We start from the raw sequence: 25,644 nt of genomic DNA on the forward strand, positions 1-25,644 counted from the left end.
GTAGACTGGTTAACATGCCACCAGTTTCATACTCATCAAAAGAGGTTAAAAAACTGATGTATAGAATCAAAACAGTAATATAAAAAAACGAGAAATAAATATTTTTCCTAACCCTCTACATATATACTATATTCAAACAGGTTTAGGAAATGAGTCTACAACCTATGTCAATATCATACAAAGGTATGTAAATACAGTATGCCATCCTTTGTCTAGGCATATGCAATAGCCAAAGGGTTGTGACTGTGGCAACCCCTTGTAAACAACAGAAATGAGAAAGCGTAAACCAAGTCTGTGGTAGCTGATACGTTTTGGGTGTATTTTCCTCTAAAATGAATCTTCGTTTGTCCAGTTATTCATTACTACTGGTGAACATGAGTCTGTGTAAAGTCCGTATGTGAAAAGCAATGGGGAAAGATATTTTGCGTGCTCACTCATGTAAACATGTTTACTGCAATTCACGATATAAAGTGTTACAATTCAGGTTTCTCAGGCAAATCTACTACATGTTAAGCAAGCTCAAAACTGTTCGAACAACCACACACACAGGAGGGAACAGTAAACAGTTAAAGGAACGGTCAAGAGAAAAATGGAACCACATTTGTTAGAGAAAAACAAGAGTAGGGAAGGGTGGAGTGGGGAGGACACAGACCTTAGGTCCACCAGCTGATGCAGAGAGTTGAGATAATAAGGCTAATGGGAAGGAAGATCGGAAGACTAAAGAAAAGGGTGGGATTTTAGTAGCCGTGAGTCGGACTTAATTCCTGGCATAAGATGACTCAATCATGAGGAACTCAGTTTGCGTTAAAATTCAGCCTTACCCAATAAAGTTTGCTGTCAAAAAAAAAAAAAAAAAATTCAGCCTTTTGTACTTTCATCACAGACTTCCGGTCAGTGGAAGATCACCAGCCTTGGGTTTCACGCTCACCACTGCGCACTGCTAACTTCACTGAAGATAGCATCAAGTCCATCACTGATGGTGGATATGCCATCATCCTGCACAGATAATGACAGAATTCACACCAGAGTGTCCCCTATAGGTGATCCTACAATGCTAGACAGCGATACCTCAACCGTCTTGACAGAGAACTCAAAAAGCAACAGATCTTCCACTGCCCCAGATGTGGAAGGCGAACCTCTAACAAAACAAGAGATGGAAGTATCACCAACAAAACACTAAATCATCCTACTAGTCTGCTGCAATTCATCCGACCTTGCCTGCAAAGCGTCAGACACTAGTGGCATCCATCCACCTCTAACTCCCCGGGTCGAGTTGGGTTAACATGATACCCAACTGCAGATGTCAGAGATTGGGACACACAGGCAAGAGAATGAAGCTATCATGCTAATTGGCTTTTTCTCAGCTTTCTATACTATCTCTCAAGTTACTTTGATTATATGCTTTGATGGACTGCAGAATTTACAACTATAAAGCATACTGAAGGCACTTTGTGGGATAGTAATTAAATCCCAGTATAGTGGGAAGTATGATAGGCTCGTTAGTGTGGAATCTAGTTTATGTCAATTGTATTACTTTGGTCTGAGACAGAATAAAATGAGCAAATGTCTGTATTTTAAGCATAGTTGTTAAAAAACGTATTCTATCATTTACATTCACAGGTTATATATTTGTAACACTGTTAGACTCGATAAATAACTATATGTGCTTTATGTCTTCTATATATGCCTGGTTCATTTTTTTCAAAATACCTCCCCAAGAGGCTGTAAGTTGTTGGATTCAGCAATGGAGTTTGTAAAATTGAAAGCTGGTGTACAGTCCTTATTTTCAAGCCTGCCAAGTTGTTCGACATAAGCACATCATTTGATTTTCACATAACAATTCTGCTCCATATAGTTTGGGAATGTATGTGACATGATTGCTTTCCACATCAATGGCGTCACTCCTTATGGTGAAGTCAGATTTCATCAGTGTGTACAATACCAAGACTAATTATATGTAGTTAAACAGTTAAAAGTTCACTGTACCTAGCCTTCATGTTTTAAAGAATACTCGTTGAAGGTCTCAGTGTGAATCTGCAACTGTCCATGGACAACAACATCTATACGTGTATTGCCACATGCATGACATCAACAGCATTGTTGTTTACGATGAACGTCCTTGCATTGGGTAACTCAAATATATTTGGTGGCAACTTACTGCAAAGTAAAAATTCCTGAAGTTCTACCGCACCGATTTGGCAACTACATCAGCAGACCTGCCTCCAACCTCACTTGAGATGAGTCTGACCATCTCAAATGCATAGAACGGTGCCATACCTCTAACTGTCAATATCGTGTGAGATAACTAAATTGGTGGTGCCCACCTTCTTTACTGGATTAACCTCCAGTTAGTGTGCTTCAATCCTGCAACTGGGAGGGCGCCTTTCCCTGATGCAGGTCGAGAGTGCACGTCCTCATCCGAGTAGCCTATGAAATGGTCAGTGGCGTAGCTAGATCTTTTGCCATAGCTAGTCATGTTGCCACCCGTGGCAGTCCCTGCATTTGTTGGCCCCCAAGACGGTCGCAGGTAAGTGCGGGGGTGCTGCTGATTCCTGCATTTGCCGTCATGCGATGGGACCAGGTAAGAGCCCCGAAAACTCATACCACCCCCCGCCCCTTGGTACGCCACTGGAAATGGTTACAGCAACATAGGAGCAGATACTACAGCTGTTCTTTTAAATGTGTGGCAGGAAGGTGCTAGCAGAAGTGTTCCACAGGCAGTTTAAAGAGCAACCAAGTACTTCTTCAGCTCAGGGTGTATGTCCTTCTTGGAATGACAGTGAATGTTTATGCTTCTGTATAATGGTGGCAGCAGAGAGGGCAGCCTTGGAGTTCATCTCGGAGCTGTAGAGACCAGATGCCTGTGAGAAGCGGCAATCCACCGAGCCGAGGACGCTGGAGCTCTGGACTTGGCCCCTGGAGTCGGTGTGTAGGGGAAGGTTTTCATTCGGGATGTGATGCATCACAATCAAAATGATCCTTCTTGCAGCTAGGACACGGAAAAGCAAAACGAATCTATTAACATCAATGAAATTCAACTACAAAGCCAAACCAACTTAGACATGCATGTTGAATTTATGTCTTACTCTCATTAAAGGATAAGAATAAAAATAAAAGAAATCCAAATAAAAATAAAAGAAATTCAAAGTCTGAATTATGGCTTATTCCGGTAATGAGATATTTTAAAATGTTTATACAAAGGTATTAAGTAACCAAAGAGAAGCTCTGGCCGAGCACAGTTACACGTATAGCCAATGTGACAAATGTGTCAACTGCATTTAATTAAAATGTGGGTTTTAACAGTGCTATAATGCCTCATGATGCAGAGTGTACACGCCGTCTACATATGTGACATGCATAGGATATTAAAATATTACAAAACATTTTTCTTGACATTTTTTCATTTTCATATTAAGGGATCTGGAACCCCTTGGTATTGTTAGGAAAGAAGCAACTAACAGTATACAAAAACAAAACTAGAAAAACACAGAGAAATAACGCTTCCAAAGCAAATTGGTTTGATGTGTGTAGTGCATGCTACTGGCTTTTCCTATGGTTGTTAGTGTACTGGAGAGCGAGAGCAGACAAGCAAAACAGATGTGATTGTCTTTGTCAATGATTTTTAGCCATGCTGTACAGCCGAACTATAATGCGGCCGTTGCATCATTTTGAAAGGCAGGCGCCAACGCAGGTGCCTACAAATTGAGGAAACCATTTTCTTTCTGTTCACCTAGCGGGGATGGATTAGTAAACAAAATTTGAAAGATGTGCGCTATATTTTTTTTAATGTAACTCTAATGTGCTTTCTTTGATGCACCACAATTGTGTTTAAAAATAAAATAAAAATTAAGACCACTAGGTTTAGGTGGAAAGCAGGTGCTGAAAAGCCAATACGGAGGGATAGAGTGAGGGAGATAAGGATGTGGGTGGGGGAGAGGTGGACAAGTGAGGGGCAACAATGGGAAAGCACACAGATAACAGTGGGAGGGCGATGTGGCACGACACAGACAATGGAGTGGGGTTGAGAATGGGGATGCACTTTATAATAAAACTTGGGCAGGATTTGCAGTCTCAGGCAAGACCTAAAAAGGCTGTAAAACAGTCCCTCATAGATTCCAATAGAGGTGTGAGGACACACATAAAACAGCCAGCAGAAAAACGGTGATACCAGCACACTCCTCTGGGCTCATCCAAGATGTGATTAGTAGTAATGTTGCAAGCCAAAGGCTCATGGTTCCAAAACATTAGAAGTAGAATAAAGTGGGTCAACCCAAAGCCCATTAAAGTTAAGTATGAGACACACTATTTTCACCGTGGTGCAAGGAATGCACGATTCACATCTACAAAGTTACGGTTTCTGAATGCATACTTTGTTACATGCGGTGTGGAATATATACATTCATATGAAATTGTTCAAATGGAATATAGCCACAGGTTTTCATGACTACTCCCAGCAAATATTTGGGAATAATTGTGAGCTATGTATAGTATATTTGTTCATGTGAAAATCTGCTGAGCAAATGCAAATTTACTTTATAAAACATGTTTTTCTTTTTTCCCCCAGGGAAAAATGGTTTCCCTCACAGAGAAACTTGCTGTGTGCACAAACTCACTGGACTCTCTAGCCTAGAAACTACCACTTACTGCCAGCTTTTAGTCCGCGAGTAGATTTTTTCACACAAAAATCTTCATATGGGTAAATCTTTTTACGAGAGCAAAACCAATTTTGCACAAGTAAGCCAAACATGCATGTGTAAATAGCTTTAAAATGGACACACATTTTGACTCTAACAAGATATTGCAGAGTTCAAATAGGTATAAAATGTAAATGTCCATAAGTTGCCAAAAAGATGTGCAAAGAAGGGAACTGAGACAAAGTGAGATGAAGTTTTCCACAATATGGTCAAGCGGAAAAGTCAGACGTCTGGTTGATTCGTAGCTAACAGCCTAACTACTGAACTGCAAGTAGAATCTAGGTATATTTGCATTTTGTGGACTCATGTGGATTTACTTTCTGATTTCCTCAGAAAGTAAAATAAGAAACAAATCAAAGAAACTTCGTGAGCTCTGCTGGAATGTGAACTCTGGCATAATGAATGAGCTGGCATATTGAGCCCTACCTTGATCAGAAAGCTGGTGTAAACCAATCGCATTCATAAACAGAGTCTGTGCATACGTAGAGACTGTGCATAGGTATAGATGTGACAAACAGATCCATTGTATATTTAGAGTCTGGTCAAATCAGCAAGGTGGAGTAATGAGAAACTTACTAGGGTCTAAACCCTCACAATGTAAACTCTGGCATAATTACAGAAACTTTGATCGAAGATGTGATGTAATCAGAACACTGTCAAAATGTATCACATCCGCACATGCTACAGAATGGGACAAGTGGAGTTTTGTACAGGACAAGCAGTTTTCTGAAGCATCTTGTCTGATGGACAAGTAGATATTTTATAAAATTCAACATCCCTGCTTAAAACATTTAACTTCTGCATCAGTGGTGACATTTCTGTTCCACCTTACATACAGAAGAACTGAATAAACCAACTGTGCAAACATATGTTTACTGTACTGGTTTAGAGACAGAGCACACAAACTGAGGCACTGAATGTGAGTAACATATGGACAGAATCATAACCTACCAAAACAGGATCCATAAAATGTGAATAATCTGCAGAGACCATGCATTAAAGGCCAATTTGCTAGGCCCAGTGTTATTTAATGAAGAATGGCTGTGGTTGGATTACAGAGCATGGTTGATCTTCTGCACATGGTTATTAGCATGAGGGTAGAAATAGATATCGCAGAAACAAATGTTTTAAAATCCTTTGTGAATTACAGGAGTGCTGTAGACAAACTGGTAAAGGTAGAGCCATTGTATGGTCTGTTCACATACAATGCATCATTTTAAAATAGCTGGCTCATAGGGCGGAACTCACACATTCTGCAGGTTTTCTAATTCTAACTTTGAGGCACTAGAGTTGAGTCTTGTCATGTACTGCACCTTTTTCACAAATCTACAACACAAAATATTGATGAACAGCTATTAAAAAATAGTTTTAAACAAACTCAGTCTAAACAGCTTGAGAATGAGCAGTACACCATTACCCTTTTGGTTGTCTCTAGAAAATCTTTAGATATGGCACACAAATGAGTGAATTGTATGCTATTTCTCACAACTAGAGTTAATAGTAACCTAATCAATGACCAACAGTTCAATTAAGGAAGGATGACATGCTGATGTGGATTTTCCACATTAAAAATTATAATTTTTGCAGCAGGATATTACACCACTATGCCCCTGGACATCAGTCAATTTGAAAAGAAAGATATTCTAAATTGCCTACTTACCGGAAATGTTCTCCAATGCATTGCTGATGTCTGTTCCAACACGAGAGACAACAGGACAGAAAAGCAGCAGCAGTCTGTCTGAATTTCTTTCATAACTCTCTCTCCTCAGATGCATTCCACTGTCCTTTAGGTGCCGATCAATTTGATGTATAAACTGCTGCTCTGATCCAAATGTCTGCCCAGTAACTAGGACCTGTACATAAATGCCTTACCACAAAACACAATGCATAAAGAAAATAATTGGGCACACTAAAGCCAGACATGCATTTAGATTTCATTTCACCTTGCCCATGTCATCTTTAACTCTTTATATCAAAAATATGCGCCTGTTTGCACATATCTTCAGATTTGGAATAACATCTTAGGTAGTTATAAGCACCCCCTCCACTACAGGGCCGTTTATGACATTTGGCGCAGCGGGAGTGGGCGTTGCGCTATCACCACGCTCCCGCTGCACCAAAGTCCAGGTCGGGCCACTCGCCAGATTAGGAGTTTTCTTCTGTATGGCGGGTTTTTTTTTTAGGTGTTCCTTCGTCGGTTCCTGCACGCCATGGACTGTTAAGTCCCTGCCATGCAGGAACTGGTGTGCATGCACATGGGGGGGGGGGGGGCACCTGTTGTGCCCCCCTGTGTGCACAAATGTTGGGTGTGGCACCAGAGAAAACTCGTAATATGCTTGGTTGGACCACGGTGGTCCCGCCAAGCATATTGCGGCCTCAGGACCGCCACGCCACCGCCAGGGAACAAGAGATCTCTGGCGGCGGTCTCATGGTGGTCTGACTGCCCAAGTCTTAATGCAGCGGTGGCTGGTTTGCAACCACGAGTCTGGCAGTCCTCGGTGTGTGCAGGCTACTACTGCAATTCCCAACTTGTGTCTCTACGTATTGCTTTTATGATCAAAACATATGTTATTATTGCAATTCATTTTTGGCATCAATGTAATTCCATTTCTCATTAACTGCACCATGTAACTACATGAAGGCAACCATCAATGTCCTAACCTTACACAGAATAATAAAAAATGAATAAGTAGTTCATATTTTGTATTTACACACTTTACCTATAATTCTCCATGCATTTTTCTCTGCCCAAAAATCCTACCCAGGACCAATTTTTCCCAGTAAAATCACAGGCATATGCGGAGTGTTACAACAGCATCAACACAGTGGTTAGGTTGCTTCCATTCAATCAGGTACTATCCCCAGGACATTTTCTTGGTTTATAATAAGATTTTCTATCATAGGGACAGGCATGCGTTCATGCAATACGCCAGTTCTGCACTAAGGTGGTTGAGGCTTCTTACCTTAATTGAATTTCCTCCAAGCCGGAGAAGCAGAGGCTCCGGCTTCTAAGCGGAGTCACGAGTGCAGCCAGCCCAGCAGCAGGAAGGCAGTGGTGGTTGAGAGACAGGTGGCTGGGCTGCACTGACGTGGAAAGCCACCATTTGGGAGGTAAGTCCCCTAGACTCACTCTACATGGCACCGGTAAACTCCGCTCAGCTTCGAGTACTGAGTTTTTTTTAAATGTCGAACTCCAAATGGAGTGTGGAGTTCTAAAACTCTGCAAACTCCGCTGGCGGAGAAGAGTTAATCACCCTTAGTTGGAATACATTCAATTCCCAATTTGCAGTCCTTTCATTGTACAATGAAAATTGGGATCTTACCTTTTTCATGGTCTTGGGCCACACGCCATAACATTACACAAATTCCAAATCCTTTCTATCGAAATTTGTGGGTTTTCTGCATTAGTCTGGATAATATGCCTCTTGTCTAAGAATATGCCTTGATGCTCCCGGGAAATGACAGTGCCTCTACAAAGACAATGTAATTGCTAACATTACCAAGGAAACCTTAGATTTTTCACCTACCAATGGGAGGTACATGGTTTCCTAGCATCGTAGCCAAATCTCCAGCCTCATGTAGGTCACCTGTAACTGTAGAAGAAATGAATGAACACCACCAAATGAATATGTAGCTTTAAATCCTAGCACGTTGAATTATTAGGAAAATGGATCAGATATGTACTGGAGAATAAAGGGACTAGGAGGCACTATAACTTAGCAGATATAGACAGTAGCATTAGACAGTATAATTTCCAACATCCACTCAATCCCTACTGAAATACCCCTTTTAATGCACCTAGAGCTGATCTAGCAGGAGAGAACTTCCAGAACAGTTCCGTTGTCCTGCAGTCGGGTTCCTGATTTACGCTTCCCATCAGGGGCAACCCATCATGCATTTAACTACCTTTCTTGAGTTCTCTGGGCATTAGCAAAGTAAGTACAAAATAATCATAAACATTCTCCACACATACAGTCGTAATTGTGTCCAACTCCCATACTTGGTAGTGTTCGTACCTCATATCATAAAGTGTCCTAAAACTAAAAAACAATAACTAGTCCCTTTTTTAACAGGATTCGTGCAATATACAACTCGTAGTAAAAGAGATCAAAACCTATTTAGTTCATCTAGTTGATCGTTATGCAAAGTAACCAGGAGGACATAGTATTCTTTTTCCACAACAAAAAATGAATTCCATCGGTCAAAAAAGGGGGTTGTGCAAAAGAAAGGAAAATAAATCCCCTCTTTCTACATCAATAAAGTGGAGTCACAAGTTTTGCTCCCTTATTAAGACTGCCCTCCGATATATAAATATAAATTTCCCAATATACGATTGGATCTACTTAGTTATTCAACTAGCTAAAGAGCTTACCCGCTATGTACATTAGCGAAGTTACGTGATTATTTACGCTATTCACAAATACAGTTACAACATCTTCTTTCATACGTACTTCCGAACACAGCAAATGTACACATTGCATTAACGTGAGTTACTTATAATATAATTTCATCCATCAAAATGTTTGAACTAATCTAGTCTATCACCCCGCATAGGCAGGTTTCTCATATGTCATGCACTCACTGATCCTTCTGAAAGCCTTCTGCATGCTTCCCCATGCCCTCAAAGGCTTACCAAGACTCTGCAGCATTCTCCTATCCCCCTGTGGACCACGTAGATCACTTCTGTTCAGCCAATCACTGGTACACTTCTGTCACAGCATTGTTGTAGCAGATAGGTTTTCGGAGCCCTGACTTATTATCAAGTAGCTAGAAAGAGACTCCTACCTAGCCAATCATATCCCAATGCCTATTTCTATAACTTGAGAGAATAGTGAGGCAGCTGAACCACAGTTTGTTGCGATAAGGAAGGCTGGATTATCTATGGTATTGGCGTGGATGCTGTTCTATGCTTCTTGTTGCTACACACAGAGGCTCGGGTGTCTCTGGATTTGGTATGGTTCTCAACATGTCTCTCTAGAAAGAATACTGGGCTCTAATTGTAACTTTCGTATGGATACTGATCTGAATGTCTGCTTCTTGATGTTAAACATATTTATTTTAATTTTACTAACATTATATATATATATACACATATATTATCTACTGGCGGTCGCCAGTAGATAGTTATAGTTAGGACCGTGTTTCCATAGGAAATCTGAAAATTCTATTTTGAATAACTTTGGCGCCGGTTGACGAATCCTCGCGAAATTTTCAAAACTAATGGGGCGCTCCGCTCAGCTCCTACCCTGAAAGTCTCGGGGTGATTCGTCAAGCGGGGGCTGAGAAAAAAGGGGGGTCCCAAAACGCGTTTTCCCCATGCATTTTCCCATAGGACTTTTAGTCGAAGGTACAGCCAGAACGGCTGAACAGAATTACTTGAAATTTGGCAAAGAGTTAGTCCTCAGGTCAGGGATGTGCCTTTTGAATATATGGAGTCAATCTGTTCAGTAGTTCCTGAGAAAATTGCAGTTAAAAGTACATAAATATCTATAGGCGCGCACCGTGCGCGCACCCTAACGTGCGCAAGCGCAATTCTGATTGGTGGTTACATGTCAGTCAACATTCGAATCGGTCGAAATCAGGAAGTGTGGGCCGCCATTGTGTGTGTTTGGTGTGTGACAGTGAAAAAGAAAGGTGGAGAACGTGAAAAGGGGGCAGGGTAGAGAGTTCCTGACTCCCTAGCCTTTGTCAGGGGGTCCCTGAAGGACCCCGAAGGGTGAAAAAAACATTATATTTGTTTTTCAAAAATTCGCGGGGTGCGCGTACCGTGCGCGCATGGTGAAAAACCTTTAAAAAAAACATTTTAAACGAGCCATTCCATATTAAAGTATACAGTCAATCTATAACTGTATACATAGGTAGTTTATTGAAAAATAAATATATAAAAAATATAATAATACATACATAACTTAGCATTTAAAAAACCTTACAAATTCACTTAAAAAACCATAGGTTTCACACACGCTATAGTTAGGAATTAGCATTTAAAAAACCTTGCAAATTCACTTAAAAAAACCATAGGTTTCACAAATGTTATAGCTGGACATTTCACTCATAAAAAACAATGAAATTCCCCCGTTATAGTTAGTTCAGATAACTATAACTCGCGCGTCTGCCACTATATCACAAGGATGATGTCATGAGTGATGCCACTGACCATGTCATGAGTGATGTAATATGTGACGTCATGAGCAGTGGATTGCGGGCGCGCGAGTTATAGTTATCTGAACTAACTATAACGGGGGAATTTCATTGTTTTTTTACGAGTGAAATGTCCAGCTAACTATAACATGTGTGAAACCTATGGTTTTTTAAGTGAATTTGCAAGGTTTTTTAAATGCTAATTCCGAACTATAACGTGTGTGAAACCTATGGTTTTTTAAGTGAATATATATATATATATGATCCAGACTCGAAGGAGTTGAAACGCGTTATGGCGGCATCAATGAAATAAAGAAATTGGCATCAAGTTTGTGGTCCGTGTCCGTGTGTAGCAAACAAGGCAGAGACGCTGCGGATTCGTATATATATATATATATATATATATATATATATATATATATATATATATATATATGTGTGTAAGGGGCTTACAGCCACCTCTGTTCATCCATTTTCCAGCCAGGTCCTCCCTGAAAAAGAACACAAGCAACCCAGTACCAGTTTCACCCTAGTCAGGGCTCATCAGCCAGATATGGCTTGGTTCCAGTGACAGTGCGTATGCGACCCATGTCTGTGCATACCCGTCCCACTTAGGGCGGCACACTAAAGTGTACAAAAAAAGTGGTTGATGGAATGCTTAAATTAATCTTAGAGAACGGTAATTACTTAGCCTGCATCCCAGTTGGCGAATGAGCGACATCACTTGCAATAGGACAGTGCCGCACAGTATTATTTATAAGGTTTTGGATTTCAAGCATCGGGAAAGTCTGAATATAAACACAGATCTATGTCCAGCCAGGCCATCCTGACTTCCAGCTTCTCCCTTTCCATGCTCCTGGTCGGAGCATCCTTGAGTATTGCTTACCACCCTCTAGCCACCCCCTTTCTTCAGCCTTTCCCAATGCTTTCTCTATTATGACCTGTTTTCTCCCCCACACTTGTTCCTCTCTGAGAGCCATGGCTATCCTCTAGTGTTGTAGTGTCATTCTACGGCAGTCTTCAAGAGTGTCGTGAACCTGATGCTTTTCGGATATTGCATGCCTGTCCTCCTTTTGGTCCATTTCTCCTGGGCTAGCCAGTGCTTCGCCCATCCCTTGCTTCTCATCAATGGTCCCCTCACAAAGGTACTTCATTCCTCCACTCAGATTCACCCAGCCCAGCCTATCCAATCACCAAGTGTCTGATGAATTGTCTCCTGCTCCATGCTTTCTCTGGTCACGACCGTCTTTACTTTTAGCCCCAGTAGGTAACTAATGGGTTGTGGGCAGTGGAGAGTTGCCTACATTAGGGGTTGAGGGGCACAATATAAGGGTCATCTGGGGGTCATGTAAACAGCATGGGGATGAAAGAGGGATAATATTAAATCCAACCAGTTCTTTCATTATATTAATGAGGTAATACCTTAATCATTGTCTGCACGTCTGTGGCTTATCTTGATGCAACTGGTGTTCTCAATATTTCACTGTGTAAGGTGTAGGCTTACTGGCCCTAAAATATAATAGGGATCTTGTCTCATCACCCAACTTATAGCCAAAGCTGTTGCTGTCTTATTGTTTGCATTCTAGTAGCAATTAATAATAATGGAATGTATTGAGCAGATTAGGACAGAATCCAGGAGCGTGTTTGATGCATTTCATGTCCGCGAATAATAGAGGCAACAAAGCAGTCAAAAAAGCAAAGTTTTCAGCAAAACGAAGATGTTATTATTATCAATGAAAATAGTGCTCCAGTCTATTACTGCCAGCACTGGAATCATGGGCTGCAGTATATTGAATTGAAAACTCAATGCCATCGATATGGATACATGCATTATTCTGCTGGAAGGTTCAAGCAATTGAGCGAGGTGCTGAGTCCTATAAAACTCAGTAGTGAAGACTTTTGAGAGGCAAGTAGTGATGTCTCTTCTAAGCTACTGGGACGGAGTCTCACAATCATGAAATGCGCCCCCAAACAATGATTACTTACCATTCACAAAACTGGCACTGGATGGTACCTTAGTGGTGAAGCCTGTCTGCACTGTAGAAACCGTTTCACAAGCAAAGCTCTTTGATGTGAGCATTGAACTGAATCTAACATAGTGACCAGGGTGTACTGGTTCTGAGAAGACAGGGGATGCTGCTATAGAACAGCTGAGATGGAAGAGAAATACAGCGATGGTGATCCCTGGCATCTAAAAAATATAGAGCCCATGGGTGAGTCGGTTAACATTTCCAACTGGAGCTCTACGTGTGGCTCATTCCAGTCTTAAATGGGATACACAAGCACGAAGGAGCTGTGGCAGCATCTCATGTAAGCAACATACCCAAGTCTCGCAACAAGATATTTGAGCTGCAGACAAGTTGGGGGAAGCGGCGAGTAAAGCGAGCTCTAGTGCTTTACATGGAGGATGTCTTGTCGGTTTGCTTTGAATCAAACCAGGTGGAGGTCAGGTGAAGCTGTCTGATCAAAGAGGCACTCTAGAACCATGACTGGCTTCATGTCGAGGCCCAAGACCCACAAATTTGAGATAAAAGCTCCAGAAACATAAGCTGCCTTTTTGCACTTTAGAGGAACTACTGACCTGGGCTTGCGAGTATTACTAAAATAATTCCCTGTTTTTAACTTTTGTCAATCCGCTCATCCCTATTTATTTATAAAACAGTGCCCACCTTACCAACATTAGCTCTTTAATCCTTCAGAATTATGTAGGTATGTATGTGATATCTGTATAGAACAAATATAGGCAAAAGGCAGTGGAGCGCTGTACAGGGTGGAAGACAGAGATGAAGAATGATTTTAGACTTGTACTATTTACTGCATCAGGATGCATTGTTCGTTAAAGTGATGTACCTTCAGGTGTGCCTTCGGAAATGTCTTCCCCGATTTCTAAATGGATGAGGGGTAGAAGTTGTCCTGATGGATTAGTATCGCTTGTGAGGCCAGAGCCAGGCAGCTGTCTGGAGACCCATCGCGATCCTAGCCACACTTGCACAAGTGTGCACTATAATCTGAAAATAAATCTAATATGAAGCACATGTGGTGACAGCCAAGTAGCACTATAACCCAATGTTCTGATTGAATGGGTGGTGTGCAAGAAGAACCAGAATCCAAACTGCCTTCCACTTCTTTATGCCCAGCAGACCACATTCCTAAAGAAGATAATAGAAGGTGGGGTGGGGTGGAGCGGAGTGAGTGAGTGGTGTGCAAGAAGAACCAGAATCCAAACTGCCTTCCACTTCTTTATGCCCAGCAGACCACATTCCTAAAGAAGATAATAGAAGGTGGGGTGGGGTGGGGTGGAGCGGAGTGAGTGAGTGAGTGAGTGAGTGAGTGAGTGAGTGAGTGAGTGAGCGAGCGAGCGAGCGAGCGAGCGTCTTTCTTTCTGGAACCGCAAAAGACAATGAAATGGTGTGACCTGCTTCAGTCACAGAAGTGATCTTTAACTCTCAGATTCACTCTCCATGGGCAACCTAAAAGATACATGTAATCTCAGGTATTAGCAACCAGATGTTCTCTGGAGATCAGTAAATCCTTACTCTGTAGGTTCTAGCAAAGATAGGAGCACTAGCAACCATTTGAGAAGTGTCATAATTGTAAATACAAATATCTAAGACAGAACATTCTATTCTCCATACTTTCTAACAATGCCCAGTTGATATCACAAACAGAATGATTCAGGTATGAGCGACACTGGTGGTGACAACCGTCACTTAAAGTACAAGGGGCCACATATACAAATTACTGGTCACAATCTGCCCCTAGTTTGTTTGCGACCAGTAATTTCTATGAACCATGCTATGTAATAATACGTTGGTTTGTTACATTTCGATTTGAAGTGGGTCTATATCAGAATGACCTCATGAATAATAATGAGGTAGGTCACAAATTGCAACTCACTCCGATTGATGGCCATCAAAGGGACGGGGGCCAGCAGCCATAATGTTTGTGACCACCTTTTAATAAAGTAGATTTTTAGGTTGGGCCTAGGCAGCACCCATGCACTGTCTGCAACACCTGCTGTAATCAATTAAATCACATTTTTCCCGCCTGCTACTTACCATACATTGACTCCAATGCGGATCTTCTTTGCTGCCTCCTAACTGGTTCCCGCAGCAGATATGTCACTTTCGTTGAAGGCTGAGGCGCACCTGCCAAGTACAGTTTCCTAACACTTTTAGGGTACATCTGTTGTTTGGAAGAACTCTTTTTTTATGCTGCCCTTCTCTGCACTAAAACCCCAGCTCTTGTCTTTGATGTCCCTGTTCGTCCCAACTAATCTCTCCATCTGGTGCCCTCCCCCACCACCAACTCCTGTCAGTGGTCTTTTTTTTCATACTCTTTATCGAAATGCCTTCACTGCACTCACTGTTTAGTTTTATGGTTCTTGAAACTGCTTGGTTAGCCATGCCGTGATAAGGCACATCGTTCACGCGAATGCTTTGTGGAAAAAAGGAGATCTGTAATATTGGCTGACTCCTAAGATTGTACGAGCCATGGTTAGCTACTGATGTACGGCACAAATATTAATAGCGCACAAGAACACAAAAACACAACTTTGATACCCCATAGCATGTTACAAAGACCACTTATCCCCAGAGCACAAACATAATTTTTCTATGTGAAGCTGGACCATGCCTCTTAGTGTGCCCCATTCGTTTTAAGTCCAACACACAAAAATGCCTCAGCTCCTCCAATTCTGGGGATTCTGACTTCCATTTTGTAACTGAAATGTCCTTTCAGTGTTGCCATAACTGTGGCATCGGTTGCTACAGTAACGAAGTAGGCTATGTTAGGCCGAAGTCTTTGCTACCTGCCATGGTCCCAGTGGCTCATCACAGTACCGGACCCTTGCCGTCTCCATTGCCGAGCTTACTTGTAGCAATGTGTCATTTCGAGATCTTCGAAATAAGCACGGCATGGCCGTTTTCATTCAAGTTGTTTTAATCCGGTCATAGGTGTGTGAATAGAAAGCAACAATTTACAAGTTAAAACCCTTCAGATGTGTTTGGGGGGTGGGTGGAGCTGCGAGTTATTTAATGCCTCAGAATGGTGCGCAGTTCCCACAGTAACAAAAATCTCATTTATAAACCAAAGTGCAGTTTTGCATTAAACAAACCTAAATGATCAATAACATATTTTAGTACGGACTAGCGGGATCTCATTAAGTGCATGTGTGGAGTGTGGCAGGCATCACAGACCATTCCTCTCCAAATGCGCAGTTGGAGGAGCCAGGTTTGTTTCCCCGAGGCCTAAAGAAGAGAGCTTTTTCCCTTCCATGAATTTAAAAGTTGCAGTCGATAACAAGCGGCGAGTCATTACTGTGCCATGAGGAGTGCAATAATAACTCAGCGAAAATGGGAACTGGAAATTAATCCTTGGGTTAACGCTATGTTTTAGGTCTCTGCTCTAACGGTATTCCATGTCAGCAATGCAATCCCTGCTTACATTGTACAGGTTTCACTTGTATTTGCTTTCCCTGAGAGTATATTGTTTTTCTGTAGTTTACTTCTGTGATGAATTATCAGGTGTAACTGTAAATGTACATTTGCTATAATTTAAATTACTATTTTGAAGTGGCCCACGCAGGCTTCACTGGGTTTGACCTCTATCACAAATAAGTTGTGAATAACTCGAGAAAACGGCCTAATGCTCTGTAATAAAACATCAAAAGGAAAACAAGCAGGAAAAGTTAATTTCAGATCAAATAACCATTTCTATTTATATTCCGAAAAGGGCCTGTTCACTCTGCCCCATAATCTGTGTAATGAACAGCTCAAGGAAACTTGTTGTATGTGGTCTTCAGTGCAACACACCTTTTCCTACTTCTCTGCCTTGCTTCTCAGCCAGTGTGGATGTACTGTGGAATGTTGGTGCGTGGTGAGGTAATGGAGTGTTGGAATGCCGGAGTGTGGTCTGTCAGTGGAGAGTATGGGCTGAGCAGCGAGGAGGCTGCTCCTGGTGGGCCTCTGTGCTCGATACTTATCTACATCTAAGACCTGTATCAATAAACCTTCTTCTTTATTCTACACGTGACTACATGGACTTATTACAAAACCCCAGGGTCCAAAATAAAAGATTTGCTCTGTCAAACCATCACATCCATAATCGCTATAATCCGCTGATGACTGGGGTTTGATACAGAACAGGTTTTAAAAAAAGCACAACAGTTTTCAGGTCTCGCCCCTTTACTGACGCGGCCATGTTTACACTGTCTAAAAGAACTTAATATCTCAGCTATATTCTGAGTGCAACACGTACATGCTGGATCACAATTTGTTCTGGGGGTTTCAAATTCTCCCGAGGCAGATAGAAAGCAGGCTTTAACAACATTTTTAATATACAGCGCTTCACTCGTTCATCGCCCAGTGCATCTCTCATATGTCCTGCAACATATGACTCTTGTATAGCACATACTTGTTGCCTCCAGCTGCCTGGGTTCAGGTTGCAGGTGGGGGTTTATGACAGTGCACAATTGAGAACTATAAAGTCGCTGCAGAAGGCAGTATGAGTTTCTCACCGTGTCTATCAGTAGGACATGAAAGCTTGAACACCACATGCACATCCATTCCTTGGCTTCTCTACCAAGCAATAGTCGCAAATGCGGCATAGGATCCTACCATAACATGGCTAAAAGACATTGCCATTGACAAAACCAATAGTTTTCGTTTTGCCGAGACCTATTGGCTATGCCTCCTAACGGACCTGCCCCTTAGGTGCTGCTGCTAATGTGTGGTTTGCCATGAAGTTTGTTTACAAGCACGTAATGCCACAAAATTTTACAGCATACCACATAATTAAACTCCACTACATACCACTTCACAACACACAATACCACCCCATATAACAACACTCCATAACATACCATACCACTCCACATAATTCCATTACACTCAATACCACAAAACTACTATCAACATATTTCCACAGCATACCATGCCACATAATTCCACTCCACAAATCCACTCCACAGCACACAATTCCACACCACACAATTCCACAACTAACTAACACAATCCAACCCACATAATTCCACTACATACCACCAGTGGCGTCACTAGGAGGGTGCGGGGGGTGCGGACCGCACCGGGTGACACCCTCACATGGGGTGACACCAACATGCTAAATAATGGGATCCCCGCCCCGCCCACGGACCAGCCTGCATGGGGGAGCCCGTTGCCCAGGCTGTGCAGTACAGAGTGCAGCGGGGTGTAACAAAGGCCCCCGCAGTGCGGGGGACCCCGAGCTCCTGGGGGCTCCCTCAGCACAGTCCCATAGCCCGAGAGCTCCAGAGTGACCTCCACTGAGTGCACAGCTCATTACTTGGCTGCTGGCTCTTCTCGTCCGACAGGCTTGAGGGGGCTCGCTCAGCTCCCGGCTAGCTACAATGTTCTACGTGATACCGTGCATTATTTGACGTCATAAGCATGCCCCGGGATTTAATTTGCCCAATCACCATAGGCGGGCGTGGCTGCACGGCATAGTTTCTGTTGTTGCGCACACTGGGCCTGCCGCTGCAGCACTCAGCTCGCTGGCGTTATGATTCGGCCGTGGTGGTACATCAGCATGGCTGACTCGGCTCAGGTGCCTCCTGCAGCGAGTCCAGTGCAGCCAGTTCTGCCAATGCTATGCATGTCGGTCGGAGAGGAGTGTCCGATCTGGACTGCGGCCGCGGTGCTGCTAGGGACTGTGCAATCGTCGCAACTGGCCTTACTGTTAATGGAGCTCTGCGCTGACAAAGTAAGTGAGGTGTCACGCACTCTTTCTTCTTCTCTTCCCACTGTAATTTACTTTTAGGAGTCGCGATTCATTCAGCCTGCGTACAGTTACATACAACAGCTCTGTATGTAGTCTGCACACAGTTTAATTCAGCCGCCCAAGTAACATCAGTGCAGCACTGCAGCAGAACATAAAGAGTACACTCGAGTCGACTTCTGCTTGTTCCCTCATACAATACGCTGCGTTATCAGTGAAGGGTCGGCTCGAGTCAGTCTGATTGGAATTTACGATGTAAAGGTCACACATGCATGCCCACAATGTCTAATTATCGTGCACATCAAGCGGAACATGCCTGTGTGAGTGAGTGTACTTAAGGTTATTTAACAGGTCGGACCGGCAGGCAGTTTTGGCCCGGCGGCGGAAGTGGCACCTTTATTTGTCTGACCTGTTAATTTCCTGATGCGCAGTGTTGTCCCACTGAATGTTGAGCCATTTAATTGTGCTAACTTGGCCCAAAGGTATTGGAGGGCTCCTGCCGAGTGCTCGGGGTCTTGTGTTTGCAGGGGCAGTCAGACCCTCACTCCACAGCACCACCATGCTCACAGGTGTGCCGAGAGAGATTGTGGCCCCTGTCTATGTCCGCTCACATGCAGGGGGTCAGGGTTGCGATCCCCTCCGCTAACCCGCTCGGCCTTTAGCAACGCAGTTCAGCTGCAATTTTATTACCGCAGCCCTGGCCTGAGAACACCAATCCGAGCAGGCTGGGGTCACCAAGCCATTGCCTCCACACTCCTGGGGCCAAAGGGGGCACCCCCAGGGTGTCGGTTAGGTGTGCCACACTCTCTGCTTCCCTGTGCCAGCACTTCGTCTTTAATGACTAACTCACTCGCTATTTTAGCAACGTGGCTGCGTGACTTCCGGGTCAGGCCTTGGAGTGTCAATCCGGGATGGCTGGGCCTCTCTGTTGCTACTTCTTCCGTCCTGGAGAGTAGGGGAGGCAACCTCTAACGTATGAGTACTAACCCCCTCGGCTTACTTTTAAGTAAGGATACTGCTGAATGGGCTCCGCCGGCTGAGAGCTTTGATTTCTGCTCCTGATTCAATCTGTTTGTTTCAGAAGAACTGAAGCATTAATGATAAGTGAGGCAAAGGCGTTCATTAACTCTTGGCAGCTATGGGCAGACTGGCCTGTACCCTCATCTGGGAGAATGCCTGACTAAGGTTTCAGATTGCTATATGTGACATTTTCATAATTTCAATGTAATTATGGGTCAGCCACCGCAGTGGTTTGCACCAGTTTTAAGATCTTAGAGTTCCTCGGTCTAATTCATTTCTGACATTTTTATGTTTCACTTTCTTCATTGGTTGACTTTTTTGCTCGCAAGAAAGTGTTACTCATACTCGTCGAAATGACACTCATAGTTGCATTGAAATTTTGAAAATGTGACACATAGCAATCTGAAACAATGGCGGCTATGAGTAAGTCTGGAAGGGGGCCCCTCCATGCACTTTGCAGGGGGGCCCCCTCAGGTTTCGTTACGCCAGTGGAGTGCAGGTTACTAACAGTACAAGTGTAGAGCAGGGCAGAGGCGAGGGCACGAGGGAATAAAATAAGGGAAAGGGGAGGAGATCTAAAAATGTGCAGAGGAGAGTGGGCGGGGAGGTAGAAACGGTTATTTAGCGGAAAGAGAAGATTGTTCTTTGTGTGACGCTTTGTTTTTCACAATCCCTACAACTTCAGTGCTGAAACACCGATGGCAGCACCAACACTGAAAATAATTCCAGCACCATTGGGTTTTGGTTCTGTTCCTGAAATCGACAGTTCACTACTTGCACGAGTGACGTGTGTCGCCTTCGCACGAGGCCGGAGCGACCAAAGGTAGAAACAAAAGAGAGCTAGGCGCTCGAGGCAGTTCCCAGACCACAGTACCCAGTGGGCGTGGCTGTTACTGGAGGCTACACTTCCGCTGGTAACCAGCCATGGATCGGTCTGTCACCACTACAGAGCTCTGGTGCTAATGTACCCGCCATAATTACTATATTTCAATATTAAATCGTTTCCCTTTGTCAGAGATTTTATAGGAAATACATATTTAAAAAAGATTACAAACTAATTTCTGGCCGAATGGCTCAGTGAGCTGAATGTACAGCAGTAAGATGCGGTGTTTTGTAGGTTATGGGTTAGAATCCCAAGGGCCAATTTTAGTGTTCCATGCTTCTGAGATCTGCAATTAACTACATTACATTGTGCAATTCCAATGATTATAAAATGCAGCTATGCGTTATTAAAATAATGTACTATTTAGATTTAGTAGAACTGCGAAAAAATTTAGTAAATATTTGAGAGATCCGTCTGCTTTTGGCTTGTCCCGGGGCCATGACTCAGCCACGAGTCTCTAAACCTGCCAACCTTAGAGCCCGAAGCTGGACCAATCACGGTCTCCCTGTGTCATCTTCGATGTTAAGGCTCAGTCATTCAAAACCCCTCGCTGGCGTTTCGCTGCTCTAAATTTTTTGTATCAAACTAGCGACATATGAAAACGCACCCTTCTGTCATCTGCTATTCCTCCTCAGACTCGGCTGATCAATGCTACTGACTCGATCAGTGTCAGCGTCGTCGTCACTAGGGTTGGTGTCACCCTGTGCAGTGGCGTCACTAGGGGGATGCGGACCGCACGGGTGACACCATGAGTTACCGCACTGGGTGACACCAACCCTAGTGACGCCTCTGCATACCACATACATACACTCCATAACACATAGGTAAAAGACATTGCCATTTATAATGCCAATAGATCGAACTGAAACAAATACGAGACCAATGCTCACGATTAATTGCAATTATCACCACCCATGGTTACTAATCACATGGATTATGATAATCAGGAGTATCATTCTTAGCTTTTAATCAGTTGGCTCCCACCAAACTGGTCAGCAACGGAAAATTAACTACCTCCACGCCCAGGTTCTCGGAGAAACTCAGGCAATTGAAACAGCTTTGTAGAAGACAGGAGTGTGGTTGGAGGCAACATTACGACCTCAAAGAACATATTTTATAGAAAAAAAAAAATCTCAGAATATAAAGCTCTGCTTTTCTAAAAAAAACGGCCGTATTTTTCCCAAAAAATACTGTCAGCAAACAATTCATCCAAGGAACTCTTCGCCACTGTCAAAAAAAGAGGCTAAATTTGATGATTTAGACAAACCTATTAGTAGTCAATTATGCGATATAGCGCCTGCCTTGCATGCGAAGGTTCATGATATTTATAATATCTTCACTAACAATCTGGTGCAAACCTCCTCGACATCCTCGGAGGTCGACGCTCAGGCATCTGGTGTCTTGCACCCCTCCGCCCGAAGCCTGTGGCAACACCTCCTTATCTCACACCATTGTCTCTCTATTTTTTTACCAGGCTTACAGTCCCTCAAGTTCATGACCTAATCTTAGACACCCGTGCCCACCCAAGATTCTATAATCTATTGCCAAGACAATAGCCAGTCACCTAATTAATATTTTTAATGAACTGTACAGTCAAAGCTATTTCCTTAAAGTTTGGAAAAAAGCTTCCATTTTTCCCCTGCTAAAAAAAAAGCATCGTAATCCTTTGGACCCAAGCAATTACAGTCCCATTCCATTCAAGACTGTGGAGAAGGTGATTAACAGCGAACTCATTTTCTTTTTGGAATATCATAAATTGCTGGCTCACACAGAATATCGTTTCAAGAGCCAACACAGCCCCAAGTCTGCTTTGATAACTGCATCAGAAGAGCTGAGATCTATCTTTAGATGGGGTAATCCTGAGGCACTGACTTTGTTAGACCTCTCGGTCACATTCAGTACGGTCGATCAAAAGATCATGATCAACTATGGATTTTCTGGGAATCAGAGGCTCAACTCTTATGCTGCTTGAATCCTTTCTATCTGAGAGAGAGCAATTTGCAGCTATGGACTGTTACTCTTCCAGCCCATTCTCCCTCTCCCATGTGAGGTACCCCAGGGCTTTTTATTGAGCCCTACACGTTTTAACCTACATGTTACGTCACTAGCCAACCTTATCAAATCATGTAGGTTTTCGGTGATTTGCAGATGACATCCAGATGGTTTCTTACGTGGCCAGAAACAAGCAGGAATCAGCTGCCAATGTTCACAGCTGTATGCAACAGATTCGTTACTGGACGTCTAATAACTGTTTAAAGTTACATTTTTAACGCATCGCAGGGGTTAAAGAGTCAAGCCTAGAATAGATCGCTCCAGAGATGGGAGGAGGCAGTTGGGAACTGTATAGATAAAAATGACTGGGAGTATAGCTACACACAAATGCATCTGCTAACATCAAATTGCAATTTGAGAATTATTTATTTCAAATTCCTACATCAGATATATCACACCCCAGCTAAATTACATAAATATGGACTTAGACCAGACGACAGATGCGGTGCTCCGAACGCAGACTTCCTACATAAAGCATGGGCATGTTCCCAACTCAAACTATAATGGAAGGGAGTAACTAGCACCCTAACGGCTATGCTGTCTGAGCAGATACCAAATGCTACACTAGTATTTTTGCTGGGACTCTACAAGATCCGGCTGGCTAGAAGACGCAAGCCTCTGGCTGTGTGATTATTACTAGCTAAGGGAAGAATCGCAATACGATGGGGCAGCAAGCACCCACCACGTTTCAAAGACTGGATAACTGATATGACGTACTGTAAGGAGACACTGGAGTCATATGCAGAAGAGATACCGAAAGCATCTAGACCTAGGGATTTCTGGGAACCTTTTGTACAATATCTTAGTTCCACATAAGACACTGACTAAAATAAGGCCATAATACATAGACGATGCTGGACAGCACAGAGATAGTTTAGAGACAAGGATGAGGATGTTAGGAATAATGTAAAGGTGGCAGACAGTCACAAGGGTAAAGATGAAAGAAGTACGAATATTAAATTGTATAACCTATGTGAGAGCATATGTGTAAGACCTCTATGATACGAAACTGTATATGCCAAATGACGTCATGCTGTGTGATCATGTTTCTATTCTTGTTTGCTGACCGGAAAAAACAAAATAATAAAAAAAATAAACAATAAAAAAAGTTAAATTTTTGCAAAACTGAAAAATTGCTTTTAGGCAACAATGCTTCCTTTTGGAGAAACCCTCCCTGTTCCTGTCCCAAAGTCAAACAAAAACTTGGGGGTAGTGACCTCCTCATCCTTCTTTACCTTAAAGATTTTGAGAAAGGTTTTCCCTCTTATTCCATTAGAACTAAGAAAATTAGTTGTCACTGCCCTCATTCTCTCAAAGTTGGACTTCAGCAATGCCTTGTACATTAATTTGAAGAAGCGGTTACTTAATAAGTTACAGATTCTGCAGAATGCTGCAGCACGATTATTGGTTGGGATTCCTAAGTATCAATCTGTCTCTCAGACCCTAGTCCAACTCCACTAGTTACCGGTGCAAGAGATCATAGATTTTAAGGCATTATGGATTGCTTTTAAAGCCTTGCATGGCATAGGACTTGAATATTTTAAAAAGAAACGGAGGCGGCAGAATCTTTGTTTACGGCACCACTAAGCGGTGGAATGCCCTGCCTTGCATATGAAGACATCTACTTCCCTGCCTTCTTTCAGGAAATATCTCAAAACCTGGCTTTTTAATCTTTAGATTAGTTTGTCATCTTTTCTTCTCTTCTGCTGAACTTGCCAGCGCCAAGAGGCCCTTGGGCAGATGTTGCACTTTATAAAACTTATTTTCCAAGAGTTGTGGTCGATTTTATCGTACAGAATCAGATTGACTGGAAGAGATGTGGTGGAGTTTGTATAGACGGGGGGAATGGGGGATCATTAAATGGAAGGATCACCATTTGCCTTGGAAATCACGAGCGGAGACTTCCTGGTCATACCTCCTTGCCGTTACTCCTCGCCGGACCCGCTTCGCGGGTCCCGCTTCGCTGCCTCTGCCTCCTGGACTCCTGCTGGGCTTCTCTGACTGCTGCTGGGCTTGCCTGCCTCCCGTGCCTCTCGTGAACTAACAGCGGTGCAGCTGGTGTGATTGCGTGCGCACGAACGGGACCACAGGGCTGCGAGCTGACCCGCAGGGACTCAGTGTACCAGGAGTCCCTGCGTGAGGTCCAGACCCGCAACACCTGGGTCGCTCTCCCTGCCTGCCCCACCCACGCTACAGCTATTAAGTGCAGATACCCCGGTGGAAATCGCTGGGATCACCATTTGCCTTGGAAATCACGAGCGGAGACTTCCTGGTCATACCTCCTTGCCGTTACTCCTCGCCGGACCCGCTTCGCGGGTCCCGCTTCGCTGCCTCTGCCTCATAGACTCCTGCTGGGCTTCTCTGACTGCTGCTGGGCTTGCCTGCCTCCCGTGCCTCTCCTGAACTAACAGCGGTGCAGCTGGTGTGATTGCGTGCGCACGAACGGGACCACAGGGCTGCGAGCTGACCCGCAGGGACTCAGTGTACCAGGAGTCTCTGCGTGAGGTCCAGACCCGCAACACCTGGGTCGCTCTCCCTGCTTGCCCCGCCCACGCTACAGCTTATTGCGGGACACTGTCCCCGCTGCGCGGGAGCGCGCGGGAGTGCCCGGGGCTAAGCCCGGGCAAAGGGCGGGCCGTCTGTGGCCGTCAGGGGCCAAAGGAGGCCGGGCTGGGCCATATCCCTTACTTTTAACTTTCCAATCTGACTAAGGAGATGCCCTCGCCAGGACCACGTGAAACCCCATCAAGGGAGGGGGGTAGCAACATAGGGACACTGGACAACTACTTTAAACCTGCCAAAGGAGACGCAGACAAAGAAAATTCCCTGGAGAGACGTAGGGCGGTGCGGCGACGCTCTATTGAATCTATGAGGAGCAGACCCTTGACAGAGATCATCCCGCATCCTATGCCCCAAGAGGAAGGTACGCCCCCCAATAGCTCAAATCCTCTGACTCTTGAGGATCTCCCCCTCTTATTTCGGGAAATTTCTAGTTCCCCTGGGTTGGTCCCTGGAAAGATCACAGACACAACTCCCCCCAAGACATGTGCTACCCCCGTTAACTTGGTTACCCAAACTCCTCCTGTGCATGCAACTAAGAAA

At 43.7% G+C, this 25,644-nt stretch overlaps 1 protein-coding gene across 2 annotated transcripts in view; it reads right to left on the minus strand.

Annotated features, from left to right (window-relative positions):
- Positions 1-420: 420 nt before the first annotated feature.
- The window catches only part of LOC146822032 (uncharacterized), a 51,161-nt gene continuing 25,937 nt past the window's right edge, over positions 421-25,644 (minus strand). Inside the window, exons 3-6 of one of the 2 annotated variants that reach the window (XR_014963222.1) lie at positions 8,222-8,287; positions 6,355-6,561; positions 5,943-6,020; positions 421-2,989 (exon numbers count right to left, since the gene is read on the minus strand). Coding sequence is in view for 1 of the 2 variants with exons in the window: in XM_085613142.1 (XP_085469268.1) it covers positions 2,751-2,989; positions 6,355-6,561; positions 8,222-8,287 (512 nt within the window). In the remaining variant the exon portion in view is untranslated. The remainder of the gene's footprint in view (positions 2,990-5,942; positions 6,021-6,354; positions 6,562-8,221; positions 8,288-25,644) is intronic. The other variant, XM_085613142.1, reaches the window with a different exon arrangement.

This window comes from Triturus cristatus, chromosome 6, assembly GCF_964204655.1.
Source record: "Triturus cristatus chromosome 6, aTriCri1.1, whole genome shotgun sequence".
NCBI classification, from domain to species: Eukaryota; Metazoa; Chordata; class Amphibia; order Caudata; family Salamandridae; genus Triturus; species Triturus cristatus.